At 43.2% G+C, this 18,253-nt stretch overlaps 2 protein-coding genes across 3 annotated transcripts; one reads left to right on the forward strand and one right to left on the reverse strand.

Annotated features, from left to right (window-relative positions):
* Positions 1-224: 224 nt before the first annotated feature.
* Positions 225-4,261, forward strand: LOC139296357 (protein-lysine 6-oxidase-like). The gene is made up of 7 exons (XM_070918740.1): positions 225-1,119; positions 1,542-1,650; positions 2,073-2,210; positions 2,424-2,580; positions 3,754-3,849; positions 3,957-4,072; positions 4,255-4,261. Exons 1-7 carry the CDS (start codon positions 225-227, stop codon positions 4,259-4,261), a joined length of 1,518 nt encoding a protein of 505 aa, XP_070774841.1.
* Positions 4,262-10,968: 6,707 nt separating this feature from the next.
* LOC139296700 (uncharacterized) lies at positions 10,969-17,487 on the reverse strand. Of its 2 annotated transcripts, none has more exons than XM_070919178.1 (3): positions 16,103-17,487; positions 14,329-14,969; positions 10,969-11,539 (listed from the first exon to the last, which is right to left on the reverse strand). In XM_070919178.1, exons 1-2 carry the CDS (start codon positions 17,111-17,113, stop codon positions 14,433-14,435), a joined length of 1,548 nt encoding a protein of 515 aa, XP_070775279.1. In that variant the 5' UTR covers positions 17,114-17,487; the 3' UTR covers positions 10,969-11,539; positions 14,329-14,432. The 2 variants fall into 2 exon arrangements, with proteins under 2 accessions (XP_070775279.1, XP_070775278.1); XM_070919177.1 differs by having other exon boundaries at positions 10,969-11,542.
* Between the last annotated feature and the right edge of the window lie 766 nt (positions 17,488-18,253).

Genomic DNA, 18,253 nt, shown 5'->3' on the forward strand with positions numbered 1-18,253 from the left:
CTGAATTCGACAACTGAACAGAAAAAAGGCTCCAGCCCTCCTCTCCTCTCCACTTGTCAGTCCTCCTGAGAACTGATATGTGGTTCTGTGTCAGAGCTGGAACTGAGAGCGCACTCCTGCTTTTCATTCACTTTCCGCAAAGCAACATCTGTGCGCGCAATTCAACTCTTAATCTGATTTATCATTGATTTACAGGAGGGATGTATTATTCTAGTTTTATTGCCATGGCAAAATGGTCACTTTTATTTTATTACTTTTTCCAGGGACTATTTCCCCTCATCTTTGGGCAGCAGCAGCGCACAACTGGCCCCTGGCGGCACCGGATTCAGTGGGAGAACAACGGGCAGGTTTATAGTTTAATGAGCACTGGATTAGAGTACCAGACTCCGGTTCGGTCCAGAAGCCAGTCGAGGGTTTATGTGAGCAGCAGGAGGGATGGCACCAGGAGCCAAATGCCGGGAGCGCACAGAGGAGCGACGCTTGTAAGACCCGGGCAGGCCGATTCCAGACAGTTCAGGACTGATCACGGTTCAGATCCAGGATCTATTGCGCCAGGACACGATGTTAGACAGTATGCACCTATTAATGGTCGTGCGTCAGGGGCCAGACAGCAGCCTGTGCGCCCTTACGGAGCAGGAGCTTCAGGTTACCCAGGCGCACGACGCTTTAACCCTGAACACACCAACGCCATCAACGCCTCGGCACCGGGGAGTTTTACAGATTTTCCAGGTAGAAGAGGTGGTGTCAGTGTGGATGCTACTGCATTGCACACCAGAGGAGGAGAACCAGGACCCGGTGCGCAATACCAGCAGTTACGCGCGGTGCCAGAGGCGATGTCTGTGTCTAGGCAACCCGCGCAGACGGATCACTCCATCTCAGCATATCCCACAACTGTGGAAAGAGAATCTGAAGCTCCTGCTCAATTCCCTGCACCCAGTGAGGAGGTTTCAAACGAGGCAACCGGTAATGGAGAGGACATGGTTAACGACGACCCTCGAAACCCGTTTAAAAACCACAGGAATTCTGTTTTCTACAACATGTATCCAACAAGAGGAAGGTCAGTCACCCGCACGCGCCGTCCGCCTGGCACAGGACATGGAACAAGATATTTCCAAAATGGTAAGTTAAGTGCCCTAATCATATTAACTTAGCCTTCTTAATCAGATTTAAACGATCTTAGACGAACGTGATGGTCCAGTGGGAGCATCAATTTGGATAAAACCCACAGTCTCAATAATCATCCATTACATAAAAATCACGTTTTAAATCAGCTGGTTTTATGAATATTTCAGAGTCAGCCGCATGTCTCACAAAAAGGAAAAAACTGAATGACAAGAAGGGAAAAAATATTATTTGGATCCCAGACTGACAGCTCAGGAATGTAAAACACTTTGAATTATGCCAACAAACACAAACAGCTGTTCTTGTTTCCAGCCTGGACAACGTCTATCTCAGTGAATAAAGCAGGAATAAACTGGCAACATTGAGATTTCAGAATTACACAACAAAACTTTGATTGTCCCTTTAATCTCTTCTCCCAGGACTGCCAGACCTTGTGCCAGACCCGTATGCCATCCAAGCAGGCGCTTATATCCAGCGCATGCAGATGTATGCGCTCCGCTGTGCAGCTGAGGAGAACTGTCTAGCCAGGTAATCTGTGGTGCCAAAAGTGATTCACTTCTTCAGACACTGAAGCAGACACGCAGACACACCTACATATACTCACTCACACAGGTATTTCCTTTGTTTTTACTGCTCATTGAAGGTTAATTTGACTTTTTTTTAGCTCAACTTTTGGTTGCTTTAGCATGTCTGTGTAGCTGCTTCAATGTGGCAGGATAACTGCTCTGTTGATAGAGTTACCAAAACTGTTTGATCCTATTATGGAGCAATGATTCTCCAACATGATGTCCTGCCAAGACATAAATGTTCTGGGTTGGTTTTCCCAAAAGCATTAAGCACAATGGAACAAACCCTTTGCACTCCGTTACTTTTAAGAACTTGCCCCGGGAGCTCAGCCAGTAGCACTTTCCAATGCAGCTCATGCCTGTTTCCCCTGTGATCCATCCAAGGTCGGCTTATGGACCCACCGTGAGAGACATCGACTTCAGGGTCCTCCTGCGGTTCCCCCAGAAAGTGAAGAACCAAGGCACCACCGACTTCCTTCCTGTCAAGCCGAGATATCAGTGGGACTGGCACAGCTGTCACCAGTGAGTTTACTCAGCCTACAATGAAATGACCTCACATCATTAAAATGTTGTGATTGGCGCAGCTCCATTCAGCTCTGATATGACAACAACAAAAAATCCACCACACCCTCAAAATTCATTCATTTAAGAACATAAAATTGTGGCTTCCTGAACCCTTTTTGAGAGTAAGTAAGAAGTCCTTTTTTTCTATTCTGTTCTGTCCTGCACCCTCAGACACTACCACAGCATGGACGCCTTCAGTAACTACGACCTGCTGGACGTCGTCACTGGACGTAAAGTGGCCGAGGGACACAAGGCCAGTTTTTGCCTGGAGGACACGGGCTGTGACTCCGGATTCAGGCGGCGCTACGCCTGTACGTCACATACACAGGTAACATACACTTATACAGTATGTAAAGTACATGTTGTATGACCTTTAATCAATCAGGTAATCTCACTGAGATCACAATTTCTTTTACGAGAGAGACCTGAGGAAATCACAATCACAGACGTCTCTAAATATGTACAAAGTTAAACTGTGGTTATATGGTACAAAGTCCTTCCAAAGTCCTGGAAGTCAGTCCTCCCAAGTTTAGTATTTACCTTTGGGGTATCTGGCCTTGATCTAGGATCGTATCACAGTCCTAAACAGCCGTTTCATGAAAACTGGACATTTCAGTCACTCAGCAGCTCATAAAATGCATTAAAGAAAGAATGTTCTCATCTAATCTTAACCATTTATCAGGTAAGAAAGAAAGTTCATGTTTTTTTTGTTACAGTGCTCTTGCCAAACGTTGGATTTTCACACATAAGTCGCCTTATAGGGAAATATAAGGAGATGGCCATCCAGTATGTTTGCCAGTATGACAGTCCCAGATCGGGGCTAGAGTTAGTCAGTCTTGAGGTCTGGTCTGGTGAACAGTAGCTTTAAATTTGAGATAATGTACTGAAGCTTCTTTAGTAGGAGACCTTTATAACGTAGTGGTTAAACTGTTAAGTAGTTAACAAATTGTCAACAATTTTTAATTTAACCACAGTCAGCAAGCCAACTAAGTCGCATACTAAGAGTTAGTCGACCATTTTGCATCACTTTGCATGCCATACAGTAGATCAGCATCTCCCCTGTTTAGCATGTAGTTCAAAGTTTCTGTAGAAGAAGATATATATATTTTCTATTGTATTTTATTTAGTCAAACAAAACATACTGTAGGTAAAAGGCCCTGAGCTGCACACTGAGTTACTTTTGTTATGGAGGTTTTTTGCAAATCCTCCAGATGCAGTTCTGAGAACTGTTTTTATAACTAAGACTCCAGTGTATGCCAATAAAGAAAAACATCCCGAGGACATTGGAATATTTATTGTATCTGTTGTCTGGGCTCTGTGATTCTGGCTTTGCACTGCATGGTGCTGGTTTCCTGTAACAGCTTTGCTTCCAAAGAACTGTTTGCATAACTAAAACTCAAATCTACTTCATTTGCAGCGCTCATAGGAAAATAGTAGTCAAAGTCGTCTCAAGAGCCTCAAAGCTTTAAACCTCACTGGGGGGATTGGGTTGTGCTTTCAGGGACTGAGCCCAGGATGCCATGACATCTACGCCGCCAACATCGACTGTCAGTGGATCGACATCACTGATGTCCCTCCAGGAAACTACATCTTGAAGGTAACACGTGTCACATTAACTTTATATCAACTGTTCACTTGTATAAAATCAGCTATTTATGGATTTTTATTTGTTTATTTAACTGTTTTTATTTATGATCTTTTCAGGTTACTGTTAATCCCAATTTCCACGTCCTGGAGTCAGACTTCACCAACAACATAGTGAGATGTGATATCACATACACAGGAATTTATGTCCAGACACGCAACTGTCGAGTATCAAGGTACTGCACGAGTGTTTCTGTTGCATGTTGTGTATTTTAAACATTTATATCCTTTATCTAGATAAACTTAGAATTAATAGATTATATACGGGATTGAAAATATATGAGATGACAATAAAGAGATGCTGTATTTACAGTTTGGATGCCTGTCTTCTCACATCTCTTTTTTTTCCCTTTTTCAGGGGTTGAAATCTTCCTTTTCAAGCGTTATCTGCAGGAGTTTTGCAGCAAACATCTCCCCCCGTACTGTACAGCAACATCGACACTATGACTAACAAAAAGTGCAATTGCACGTGTTTAATTGTACGTTTACACCAATTTTGTACATTAAACTAGTGAGATCCTCAGATATACTTGATTATGTATTTCTACAAATGTGCCATGATTCATAACAACTTGGGTTTTTTTGCCTTAACAAATACAAGTACTGTGTTCATATACATTTATTTCTTGAAAGCTGGTTTATTGCTTGAAGTGTGTGTTTTGCTGCCACATGTTGTCTTTGCTTTGTTTTTCTGCTTTGTGTTATCGTTATGTGCACATCATTAGTTTTTACAGTTTTATTTAAAGGGTATGATATTCGATATTTTTTACAGATCTCATGGAAAGACCAAAACCGACAGTGTGTTTAGTCCGTCTCTCAATACTTTCCCAAGCCCACTGGTTCCTGTTGAAGAACAGACATCTTTAAAAAACAATCACAAATATATAGTTTCATTTTTTACAAAGACTAATATGTTACTCAAGCAGGAGCAAATAGTGTATTTGTTGACAATTTTTTTATGGACTTGGATGTGCAAGTCAGTATTCATGGTAGGTGTACAGTATGTGGAATTAACTCCAAATAAACTACAGTGCCCATATTCACGATAATGAAGGAACATTTAAACTGGTGAAATTATGTGGCCCATGATAATTTTTGGACATCACTGGAGCTCTGTGGCACAGAGAGATAAAATATATCAGGCTTTGATCACAGACAACACTTGTTAGTGAATTCATTTTGGTTTTGGTCTTTGGGTTTGTTGGCAACAAGAAAAATACAGAATATCACCAGACGTATCCTTTAACCACTTGATGGTCACTTTATCAAATTGCAAATATCTCATTTCATGTTAAATAGTAAGGGTCGTATGTTGGAGTATGTGTGTATGAATGTGTGCTTGTGTGTAACTGAGTGAATGTGGAAAACTGCAATGTAAAACTGTTAATATTGCTAAAACATTGTTGAAAACCGTATCATATGTTGGATTTAATGCAATAAAGATGGTGAGGAGTGATGAGTTTATTATTTTAACAGCTTTTCCTTTTTCTTTTGAATCAGGCATCAGTTTAATCTTCTAAACTGCCAGAAAATCTAAATGATTCCAGTTTATCTATTGATATCTGAGGATCTGGACCGTAGCTGCATGCTCGTGTTTTATTATAAACGTGCCAAGGACCATTAAAGAATACAATCCTTTAACAGCTTTAAATCCAGTATCCTGGGTGGACAAAAGTGGTGCTCTCAGCGCTGTGCAGGACTGAATCAGTATTTCTTCCTCGTCCTTTTGAATGGAGGAGCTTTACTTTGAGTGATGCGTGCAGATTGTGGCCTCAGAGACAAACAGGCCAGCAGGCAGACGCTGGCGGCATGTTTGCTGACAGGCCTCTGTGAAGACACAACCCGCAGAATCTTATACAGCCGTGCCATATCTACTAAAACACAGCCAGAGCACGATGAATGGAGGCCTTTTCTCACTCTCTCCTCCTCTGCGCATGTTAAAAGAAGTGTCTCTCAGCTTCCTGGCCCAGAATTCATCGCATCATGGCTTCATTCCATCCACTGGGGATCGTCTAAGACGACAGGCGTTTTAATAGCACTGGGATATTTTGTCTGAGTGGGAGGATTGACACAACCCGCCAGAGAATATCTCCGGCGATTCATTCAAAGAGGTTTTAACCAAGGACAAATGTGTTTTTGCAGCAAGCACTAGACTGTTTCAAACAGCAAAAGAGAGACAGGAGAAACACTAAACCTGCTCAGATTGTCTTGCGTTGTGCTGCACCTGATTCAAAGATGTTTTTACCATGAACAAATCATTCTCTCAAACAAGCTGTATATATCATGAAGCGGTTTTGAATGATGTACTGGAAAACATGCAGCCTCCAGACAATGTATGCACTGTTAAATGCACAGATGTTGGGTATTTACAACGAAACAGACCTCAGTCGCAGCTTAAGAAAGCAGCGAACCGGGAAGATTAAGCGCAATTGAAATGGTTTACGTTGGAAGTCGCCAAGGTGCTTCCCTGCCAGAAGAGATTGTCTGTGTTATTGAGAGTGTCTGGAAAATCCCCCAGACTCCTAATGAGTCGACTCCAGTCCTGTCTGACTAGGAATTTTCAGGACAATATTTACAGACAGTGACTCTTTCAGCAAAGGATCGTTGAACAAGGGGGTTAAAGTCTAGATCTGGACAGAAGTTAAACAAGTGAGAGTCTACAGCCATGCAAGCGCCTCTGTGAAACTGTACTTAGACATAGCAGCGCTTTGAGCTAAATGCTAACATGCTGACAACAACCATGTTAACATGCTGATGGAAAGTCAGGGGACCACGAAAGTTATAACCATTCATCTTGAAGGCAACATTAATATGTGTACCAAATTTCATGGCAGCTGAACTTTTTAAACCAAATTCCTGGGGTTTGAGGAGTGATGACCACGAGCCCTGCCGGGGGTAATGTCGCAGAAGGCCTGCTCATAAAATGCACCGACTTCACAGATACTCACTCCAAACTAAATTGAAAAGTTGGCAGCTATTTAGCTATTAGATATTAGGTCTGGACCAAAGAAGTGGACCGACTGTCCGACAAACAGACTTTGTCATCCCTGACAGAACGCAACTATCACAGCTAAAAACAATGTTTGATGTGTGCAAGGTGACAAAAACATTTGATTTAAACTGACCAAGAACGATCTCCTTCATTCAAGTCAGTATTCATTCATATCATTCGGCATTAATCTTTTGATTTTTACTTACTTTGCACTCTCTTGACATTGTTTTTTCACTCACTTATAAGTCAGGCCAACATTAGCATCCCTAGAGCCAATGAAAATTAAACGGATGTTGAACTTCAAGCTGTCCGATTAGGTGATGAGTGATTGGCTGACTGTGTTCCTCAGAACTCAGCTGGCCTCCTCCTTTTTTGGACCAGCATGTCATTTTAAACATGTCATGCTGTAGAGAAGACAGCGACTGTTTGCTCAGCTGTGGAGCTTCACATCAACATCTGGACGGAGTCTCTTGTTAGCCTTACACAAGCACAGAACGGCCAAAAAGAAAAAGGGAAGGCTGGCACCTCTCATTTGGCCTCAACAAACACAATCCAGCGTACAGGTAGGTAAGGTGAGGAGGGGATGAGTTTTTGCCATGTGCCTGCAGCATACACTGAACATACTGTGGCAAGGAGAGACATTTTCCGGATGCATCTGCACGTAGGTGGGCAGTGTTTGGAGAGGTTACTAAGGCCAGGGTTTGGTATTTGCAGGTCATATTTCAACAAAGCGGGGGCCACGTGAGAGCCGGCGAGGACGTAACGGAGGAACGTGCTCAGCTTAAAGAGAGCGTCTTGACAGGTTGGTTTAGGCACGGAGCAGAGAAATTCCTCAGCAGTTCTGTCATCCCATTGAGATTAAGAACAGCGCCGAGGTCAGCCGTAGACCAGCCGTAGACCAGCAAGGGCCTGTAGGGCAGATATACTGGGCTGCTTCCTCACCTGGGGTCACTTACAAAACCGGCAGACACTGCAGCGTAAATTTAGGGAGTGAAAACTACAACGTGCGCTGTGACAAAACACAGAGGAGTCATCTTGGAGGGAGATTGACGATGAATTCAGTTTCTCTTTCAAGCTGGGTGGTATTGTGACTTGGGTGGTATTTGGAGGGACGACTCAAAGGATTTGCTATTCTTTGATTGTTGATCCACTGTACTCCGTCTGTAAGCTCTTCATCTTTGACTTCAAACACTTGTATTAATTTCTCTCTGAACCAATCTGTTTTGTTCATTTCAAAACGCCTAAAGGAAGCCATAATGGAAATGGCAAAACTGATTTGATTGTGAGCTTCTCATTTCTTCTGATCTCTTCTGAAATGAATTCCTTGTTTGATTGTCTTGAAAAAACAATTATGTTTTGTTGACACCAGAGAGAAAACTGAAAATCCTTAATTGATCATAAATACAACTCAGTTACTCTTACCTTATAGTGTTTCAGGATTACTTGAGTTAGTTTTGGGTTTGTCTACAAGTAAAATCATATATTATTACAACTTATTCAAGCTTATAGACAATAATGTATACAGAGTTATCTTCATCAAACACAGCAGTGACTTTAATTTTAAGTTGATTAAATTAACACACAACCTAGAGTGTGCAAACAAGTGTGGTTTTATTTTTTTGGGATTGATTCTTAATTTTCAGTCTTATTGGTATTTATTTTGATATTGTCTGTTTTTATTGTTTGTCTTGTTATTATTTTATTATTTCTGCTAAGGTTACGTCTGTCCTTTCTTTTGTACCGGGAAAGCACTTTGTGATTTCAAAGGTGATGTTTAATAAGACAAAAAGAGTGTTTTACATCAAAACCTAAAGAAATTAAAAAAAGTATTAAACTAAATTAACATAACATTACTATTACTGACCAACACAGGATTTTTGAGGCCAAAGCAGATTTTAAAAATCGTTTTAAAAATCTGTTGACAATATATCGGCTAATATTCTTCTTTTTTTTCTTTTGCGTAAACACATGTAAGTATACCTTCTTATCTCCAGTGTTTTAACTTCTCGCCTTGCTGCTGTGATGGACAGATGTACTCCAGGACGCCATGACATCACAGTTGGGTGTGGTTACGGGTGCAACAAATCACACTCATGACCAAAACATGCTTGAAGCTTTAAACCACAAACACTGCTTTTCAGACTGGTGTTAAATTTCTCTTTTAAGAATAAGATTTGTCAATACTTTCTGTTGGACAAATCATGTTTTTACCACCTCAAACTTTATATGTATTTCTGTACTGTTATTTATTATTACTATCGACATATACACAGACAATTATGCTGATACCGATATATCTACAAGCTAATATCAGCTGATATATTGGGGTTGCCAATTTATTAGTGGGGATTTATTAATATAATTTGGCATGATCCAGCAATATATCAATAAAAATGTACGTACTTAACTTAATATGAAACCAGAATCTGATTACAGTGCTTTTCTAGTAATTAAAACACACTGTAGTCAATTTCTAGGTAATCGATTAGCACCACATCTCATTACCTTAAAGCAGCTACTGTCTCACCCTGTCTGGCTCTGTGTTTCAGGAGGCTGGTTGGATCTATTTGCACCTAGCTGTTGTTCAGGATCAGGCTGTGGCCTCTGAGACTGCAGTGGTTCAGCGTGTTGTAGTTTTCCATCAAGAACCTAAATAGACCAGGAAACAATACTCTACTGGACAGGCATCAAACCCCTGTGGTCCTAACAGCATCCTACTCATGTATTATTTTTGGGTGGATGAGAGAAACGGGAGGTGGTAGTACTAAGACTCTGTGTTGGTCTTGGTCTGAATGTCTGTCTGACATTCCAGGGTCACTCCAGTATTTACAAAGACGGCTCGGCCAACGGCTCAGCCGGTGTGCCTTCTGTCTGAAAAGACATGGACAGGGTATGCAGAAAGACTTGGATGCAAGGCCAAGACGTGGCCTTTCTCAAAGCCAACCAGGCTTTAGGTGATGCAGACTTTGAGATCTGAGATCCAGGCCTGCAGACCTCGCAGAATTGATGGTTGTTTGGCAAATTCTACTTGGTATTCAGACAGCGTTCTGAACATGTCTTATAAAGAGATATTTGTTTCCAAAGTTCGATTTTAGTCAAATAGAAAAGTTGAAAGAAAGGTCTTATAAAAAAACATACTTTTATCTCACTGCCAAAACAGACCTCTCCTATGAATAGCAAGCAGATTGATGTTGTATCTGGAATATGGAAAATACTCTGACACAGTTCATGACTAAGCTATGAAAATATTTTGTCTTTGCTCCTGCAAAGAAACACAGAATTTAGGAGATACGATGCTGCACTTATGATTCATTAGTCCAGTGCTGAAACATTTAGTTTCATGTTTTATACATTATATTTAATTTACTGCAGTCCTGACATATTATTCTCTAAACGATTACTCAGAAAAAGTAATGAACATTAATCAATAATTGAAATAATCCATAGTCCTATTCTAGTCTATACTATTATCAAAATCATGATACAATAGGATGCTCAGAGGGCCAAAAGAAAAAAACATTATTTGAATGTTGCTCTTGACAAGTTATAATGGGCTTAGCACTTCTATCTAACCTTCAGCGGCTTGTCGACTCACAACCTCACCTCTCACTCGCCATCATTACATAATTACTCTTAACTGCTACAGGCTGCAGGCACAGACAGTGAGTGACAAAGTGGCCAGGACACTTAACAGTTTGCGTGTGTCGTCCTCCATCTGTCACCACAGCTCTCCATCAGTGATACAGACAGAAAGAGAGACACAAGAGTGAGGGATGTTTCGCGAGGTGGATGGATGATACCAGTTGTCAGAGGGAAGTGTTGTGCTCTGATAGCAGCAGGAGCTTGTGAGAGTAGAGTGGTGAAAGTCTCAGACAAGATTTAAACAAACAAGAGACACAGATGCTGGCCCGACTGGCCCGGGACGCAGCAGCGGGCACCCTGACAGAATAAGACCACGAGAGATCACACACTGCCATCTCCAGATCAGCCCGAGAAGTATTTCCGCAGCTTCCACAACCATTTGGGATACTTTTATCAGACTCAGTGGATGCATAAATCATTTCCCAGAGTCAGGGGCAATGAAATGCTGGTGTCATTTCTTTTATTTTATATTCAAATGTGGGACATTCAGCGGTCAATGCAACATCTCGAGAGTTGGATCATTGAGTTTAATCTCAGCTCTGCCTCTCCAACTGTCTTGTTGCCATGCCGATTATTCTTCTTACAACCATGTAGCAGTGACAACAGTCTAAACTCTTTATTTGTAAAATACATGTACAATAATTTCAGATGACATAAATCTTAATATAGCATACATGAGGTTAGGTAGTATTCAAACTGGTGTAAGCTGCCTGAAAATAGATTTCTTTGCAATAAAAAAATAGTATAAATAAATTAACACTGAAAAGTTTCTATTGGTGGTTGTTGAGTAGCAGTTCACAGTTTATCCTTCTCATTATTTGTATCTACATCACCAGTAACAGCAAAAGCAGAAACTCTTGGTTTGATGGCCACTCCTGCATGCTTGTGCGCTCGCGTGACATACAGCCGTGGGTCGACTCTTGGGGGAGTTTTCCCTTTGGAAATATCCCCACCTTCAGGCCGCGCTCTGTTTCCACCGGCTGACAGCTTGTCTCAGTGGCATCAGCTCCTGCTGGAAACATCATAACAAAAAAGTGGGGGGAATTCAGATTCAATATAAATTCAGAACTCAGCTCATCGGTGCTCACCGCTGCTCCACAATTAAATACTGTACAATCTGTGCTTCTTCTCAAGGCTTTTCTTATAAAGTAATTTATTGATGGAGCCACAGAAAGTATTGATCGCTACTGTACTGAAAGTGAAGCAGTGTGTGTATATCCTTGACGGAGCACTGTAAATCAGGTTTTATCAAAGTTTACAGCTGTAAGTGTGTGTGTGTGTGTGTGTGTGTGTGTGTGTGTGTGTGTGTGTGTTTGCTCTTCTGTCGTGAAGACAATGTTAGTTTTAGACCTTGAGAGTGACGACATTATGTAGAGGAAATTGGTTGTGTAGCAACAGAAACATAGGATAAAACACAAAGCATATGAACACATCATAAGCCTCTCCTGTATTGTGCGTATAACACGCTGCCTTTAGATATTCATCAAATCCTGAAAACAGACAAAACATGCCAGTTAAATTTAGTGGTGACGTTTGTAGTGTACCAATTCGTTTGTGGTAACTTGATTAAACTCAAATATATTTGGGAATGTGCACCACTAAAGCACAATATAAACTGAATTTATAAAGTTACCACAAACCATACATGGGGCTTTTTTGGGCCCCCAGGGGTCTGGGGCAGGCCGACAGGGCAGGTACCCAGTTTACAAGGTCAGTAATCCAGCATTGGTTCTGATATAGATATCCACATTTGTAATCCTGTAGTCCTGACTTTCCTACCTTCTTCTGGGTGAGACAGTATAGTATTGTTTTAAGATAATTCGCTGAATTAAGGGCAGTTTGAGGATTAAGACTAGGGTTAGGGAGTGTGGTATGTTAATGAGAAGTACAAATGTGTGAAGATGTGAGTTTTAGACCTCGAGAGTAAAGACATTCAGTCCCAACTTTTGCAAGTGAAATATACTTAAGTTATAGATAAGTATCAAACTTATAACAACTTATAATTCATTTTCCCTCCGTAAATTTGTCTTTTGTTCTTTCATTTTTTATGCAATTGAACGTCGATGCTAATGTCCAGATTTCTGTCCCATGTTATTTGTGTAATAATGGACCCCATGTCGACTGGCAACCACATTAGAGGAGGCGTAGGGGAATCATTTGAGCAATAAACAAAAGTGGGGTTTGAGGGAAGACTTTTGAGGGAAGGTTTCAGGGTGAAGGTCAGATTTGTAAGGGTTAGGGTATGCATTATGTCAATGAGGGTCCTCACAAGTATAGAAGTATAAACGTTTCTGTGACTGGCTGGGTTGCTTAGCACAATCTGTTGTGCTAGCCATTTAACATTGAACCTGCTCTGAGTGACTAATTCAGATGATTCAGGGCTTTACAATCTCAACAGCATCGTTGCTTTGAAAGACTTTGGAAGTGAAAAGAAAGGACAGTGTTGAGCAGAAAAGCTACATTACACTTTTAATACACTGATTAAACTCATATCGGACTATGAAATGAAAGCCTGTGCACCTTTTTCGACCCGTTTCTCTGGCTGCCAGCCCCGACCTGAAGCTGCAGCCTTGGAAGCGCGTCTCTCCCTGCAGCATAATGTGTAGGGCTGCTATGCTGTGCAGCGGTGCTTATGTTTATATGGATGTCACAAATATACCAAGAGTTTGCCTCACTCCGTTCTGGCTTGTGGCCAGGGGGTTTTATGATTAAAACCAGATTGTGCTTGCCCAACTCGGAATGGCCAGAAAAATAGATTGCAGTTACGCATACTCTGCACAAGAGGGGAGTACAGAAACATGCACGTCTGTCTCTGCAGCATCTGTAAAGGTGGACTTTTTGGAGGAACAATTATGTATGTATCTGCCGTTTAATTTTTCCCTCTGCTGGAGGGAGTTTTTCACAGATGTCGTCTTGTTATTAAGTCTGCTTCTAGTTCACAGTCAGTAATGACACATCTGACTGTGGCACGAGAAGAAAGGTTTAGTTCCTCCTCATCAACCCCATAGCAGTAAATTATGCCAATTCTGAGTCAGAGCTATGATCATCCTGTAAATATAATGATGCCTATTTTGTGTCACATGATTGGAGTCAAGCGGCTGTGGGGTCTTCCTTAGCCAAAAAACATCTGAGCTCCTGCCAACTCTCAGTTCCCTCGAAGTGATGACTAAGTTACACTGCAAAAAAAAAGTCTGTCTTGAGATTTTATCTTCCTGTCTGCCTTCACATAAAGTGAGAAAAAAGGTCCATATCAAAAGACATTTTAAGCTGCTTAAATAAAACTCACCATATTTTGAGAATTGTGCTTTAAAATATGTGAAAAACCAATGGCTAATCTTGTTTTGCGAGATCAGAAGTTCCTCAGATCTACTCAAAAAAAGTTGAATCTTACATCAGGAAGTGAACTTTTCTCACTCCGCTGGCTGATTTTGACCACATGTGTAACCAAACTTAAGAATAAACTCTCACTTCTCATTTCACTTGCCAAGACAGCCACATTTTGCAGTGTAGCGAAGACTGGGAAATCATGTGACATCAACAAAAGCAGACACATTACGCCCCCTCCGCCGCCGCCCACACACAGACATCACACACACACACACACACACACACATACATCAAACACACACATAAACCCTTTTTTTCTGTCCGGGAGGAACACTGCAATTCATTTACTGACTTTGAAAACTACGCTGCCAGTAAACACGGCAAACGTCATCAGCTACGAGTGCTGACAGAAACATCAACACTAAAAGAGGAGAGAGAGAGAAAAAAATGTCCTCTTGTGTCTGAACTTACCATGAGTTGTTCCCCTGCCTGGTCCCACTCTGACCTCCATGCGCTGCAGCAGGGTCTCATGTTTCAGGCCCCCATGGCACTGGGGCAGACCACCTCCCCCTCCTTCACACCATGCTGGTGCTCTGGCGGCCTTTCCCGGGGTAGGCAGGGGTCCTCACTGGCTTGGGAGGCTGGTACGGGCCCTTCCCACACCGCCCGTTTTGAGGGTACAGAGGAGGCTTCTGAGTTCTTGAATTGGCGGTGCTGTTACCAATAATGACCTTAGGGTCTAGGCTCTGTGGGTGGGGCTCAAGATGAGTTTGGCCAACATGGTTGGAGTCTCTGGGGGGATACAGGTGAGGCGGGTGGCCGTTCACACCAGGCCTTTCGTGGTTGATGTCCTTACTGTGGCTGGATGGCGTGAAGCGGCTTGTTTTGACAACCGCTGCCATGTGAACAGGGGAGGGAGAGTTAGTTCTTAAGATGATGCGGTCTTCATCGATGTGTTGCAACGCCTGGACTGGAGCATGCTTGTGATTGGGCAGCCTGACGTCACCTGCATGAGTTGAGCTGTGAAAGTTACCAGACAACCCCTGAGTGATGCAGGGCGCCTCCTCGTTGATGTCGATAGTGGCTGTGAGACGATCGATCTGCTCGACCACCTGAATGGCAATAAAGAGAGTCGGTACTTGTCCAAACTGCAGTGGTGGAAAAAAAATTACGTAGTACATTTTGAGTTCTACCAAAGACATGTTTCTCAAACTTCTCAGAGGTAAAACTCCCCAATATTTCAGAAAAAGCAAAAAATGATATGAATACAGATTTGTGCAGCAGAACACAGCAGAAAAGTTTTTTCCTCTTGCCCTAACCCTCTGATTGGGAACCACTGGACTAAACTATATATGAAGCAGTTAACATTAGCTCCACATCGACCAGATAAAACTGAAAAATGCTGAATAGGCATTGATACATCAGTATTAACAATCTAATGATGTAATTATATATCAATAACAGGGGCCATTTTTCATGAATGAGTTCTTTCATTTTTGATCCTTTTAGCACATTTAGCTGATAATACTAATGTACTTTTACGTAAGTAGGATCTGAATGCAGGACTTGTACTTGTAATGGAGTGGTATTGGTAGATGTACTTAAGTAAAGGATCTGAGTACTTCTTCCGCCACTGCCACACTGTATTTATAACCACAAGTTTGTCTCTGACTGTGCTAAAACTGAAGCAAAACTGGGATATCTTGACATCCTTTAGCTTCCAACTCTCTCAATTCACAATCATGGAGATTTTCTATATGTAATGTTGCTTCAGTACAACGCCAGGCCTTGCACAGATGCATTCAGCTGTGAATCAATGCAATTTTACAGCTGCATGCAAAATGGATACTGTAAGAGCAAGTCATAATTTAGTACAGTCTCAAGCCAGGCTTTTTAATGTGCTGGCCGGAACGCCGCCAATTTCAGCAGCGATCTGCGAAAGGTCATTGCAAATCGTTCTCAATCACCACTTCGGTAAGAGATGTATGAGTGAGTCACAAACAATGCAGTCAGCATGCACACGCACACATACTGATTTGCTCTCACGAGCATGCACACACAGATTCACGACCCGTGTCAAACTGATTGGCAGCATCTGAGCTTCGTGTCAATCCTTTTAAATGTCACAATGTCCAGGGGAGCGTCGATAAAAAGGCTGGGACATCTGCACCTGACGCAGACCTTCATGTTTAGTCACCTGATGTACACTTAAAGAACAAACATCTATAATAATTGACCCTCCTACCTCTTTCATCTCCACGTGAACTTGCTTCAAGCCCCCCAACACATCCTCCAGATCTGTCACCACTTGTCTGATTTGATCCCTCACCAAATCCTGCCTCCTCTTCTGCTTCGCCACCCCCGAACCCTGCCACTGGTGGTCGTAGTTGCTTGTCGATTTTGAGGGCTCTGGACTGGTGATGCCAGAGGGAGGGACGCAGGGCCCCCTCTGTCTGCTTTGGTTCAAGTGTTTTTGTGGGACTTCAGTAGGGAAGAAACCTTTGTGAGAGCCACCGCGTCCATTACAGCCCTCCTCTGATCCACCCTTCAGTTTGTCCCGGTCCTGATGCCTATCTCTTTCCTCCCCTCCCTCAAAGAACACAGGCCTCGGTCCACAGTGGCCATTCGGCATGTGTAAATGACCCAGATGGGGATTGTGTGGCTCCGAATGGTAGTTCTCAGAGATGCATCCACAACCTTCCTCTTCCTCATCCACCGAGATATACCTGACAGTCCTCCTGTGCCTGTACCCTTGACCTTTGACCTGAAGATGGGGGAGAGGATGTGGTATCCCGGCGTTAAAGGGGTGTGCCCTGGTGTCGCTGCGCACCACACAGCCACACTGTTCTCTGACAGACGGGTAGTGTCTCACCTCAGGCTCCGCCGGGTAGCTCCACTGGGCAGGGTTCAACTCCCAGGGGCAAACTTGGCTCAAGTCATCCGACTGGCTGTAAGGGCCCGGCCCTGCGAACACAGGCCTCCTCTGTGGGCTGCGATGACCGCTTCTCTCAGCTCTGTCCACTACGAAAGCTCTCCCTCCTACGTCTTTCACCCGAGGAGCCTGGATGTCTCTCCAGCAGTCCAGAGATGGGTGGTCTGTCTGTCTGGCTGATGCTGGTTGGTATCCTGGCCCACCGTGATGGCCGTACGCTGGCTGCTCATAGTGGACGCAGTGCTGGCAGGGGCAGGGGGTGGACGTGTTGATGTGCTGAAGAAATCGGTGGTGTCCCGTTGTTTGTGCGCCTTCTGTGTACATGTCCAAAGAAGTCCAGAGGCTTGTGTGGAAAACGCCTTAGAAAACAACTGGTTTCCTCCCGTCCCTTCTCTCTCTAGCCCAGTCATTCACTCGCTCTGTTTTCCTCATCTGCGTCTTCCCACAAGAAAACTTTTCTTCAGCTCTTTTTTTTTTCCCTCTCTACCCAAGACTTCTCCCTCCCCTTCCTTCCTGTCTGTTGTTTCCCTTACTTCTTCTCTCCTGTAGTTGTTAATCTCTGCGCCTGTTCTTTTCTTTCCTCTGGACCCTCTTTCTCCTACTTCTCCTAACTTTTTCTCTGCTCCCTCTTCTTCCTCACCCTGTAGCCCTCTCTCCTACACGGGGCCCCTCTCCACCTCCCTCCCTCTCTGTCTCTCTTTCTACCTCTCCCGCCTCGTTGTTCTGTCTCATTTGCTGCTGCAGGCTTCTAGTCTGTCTCTCTCTCTCTCTCTCTCTCTCTCTCTCTCTCTCTCTCTCGGTCTGGCAGTGTATTTCCCGTTTCCTCCCCTCCCCTCTCCCTCTCTCCTCTCTTTCTCCACCACCTCTTACTCCGTCTCTTGCCTCTGGTAAATTCTCTCACATAGTCGGCTGTACCTGAATTTATGAATTCCTTCTTTCCCCTCCACCTTAAATCCAGCCGCCTTGTGAGGCTCCTCCGGCAAAGGACTCCATATGGGTTTCCGTCTCTCAGAGAGTGCGTGAAAGAGTCCCAGCTCCGGTGCTGAGCTCATTAGCCCAACTAAAGCCTTTGCACTCTGCAATTAAACGCTGCCTGGGATTCCTCGGCCGCAGACTGAGAGAGGAGGGGAGGGGAGGAGAGAAGCACTGGGGGAGGTGGGGTTTCTAACATATACAGAAGAGGGAGTAGACAGCACTCTGAGTCAAGGAGACAGAGCCACTGCCTTTGTACAACATTTTTTTCTGTATTCTGTATCTCATTTTTTCTACCTCCCTCCCCACCAGTTCCTTCCCCTCTTTGTCCTTTGCCACTCCCGTCATTCCCACTCTATCATTGTCTTGGTTCAAGTGATTTCACCTCAGCAGTTGAGCAAAACTTTACTCTGCTGAGGCAAGCACAGACATTATAGTAGCACTCTATAGAAAGGTATGCACCCAAGTCAAATCATGTGTTCAAGCCACGTT

The sequence above is a fragment of the Enoplosus armatus genome, chromosome 14 (genome assembly GCF_043641665.1).
Source record: "Enoplosus armatus isolate fEnoArm2 chromosome 14, fEnoArm2.hap1, whole genome shotgun sequence".
Classification (NCBI taxonomy): Eukaryota; Metazoa; Chordata; class Actinopteri; order Centrarchiformes; family Enoplosidae; genus Enoplosus; species Enoplosus armatus.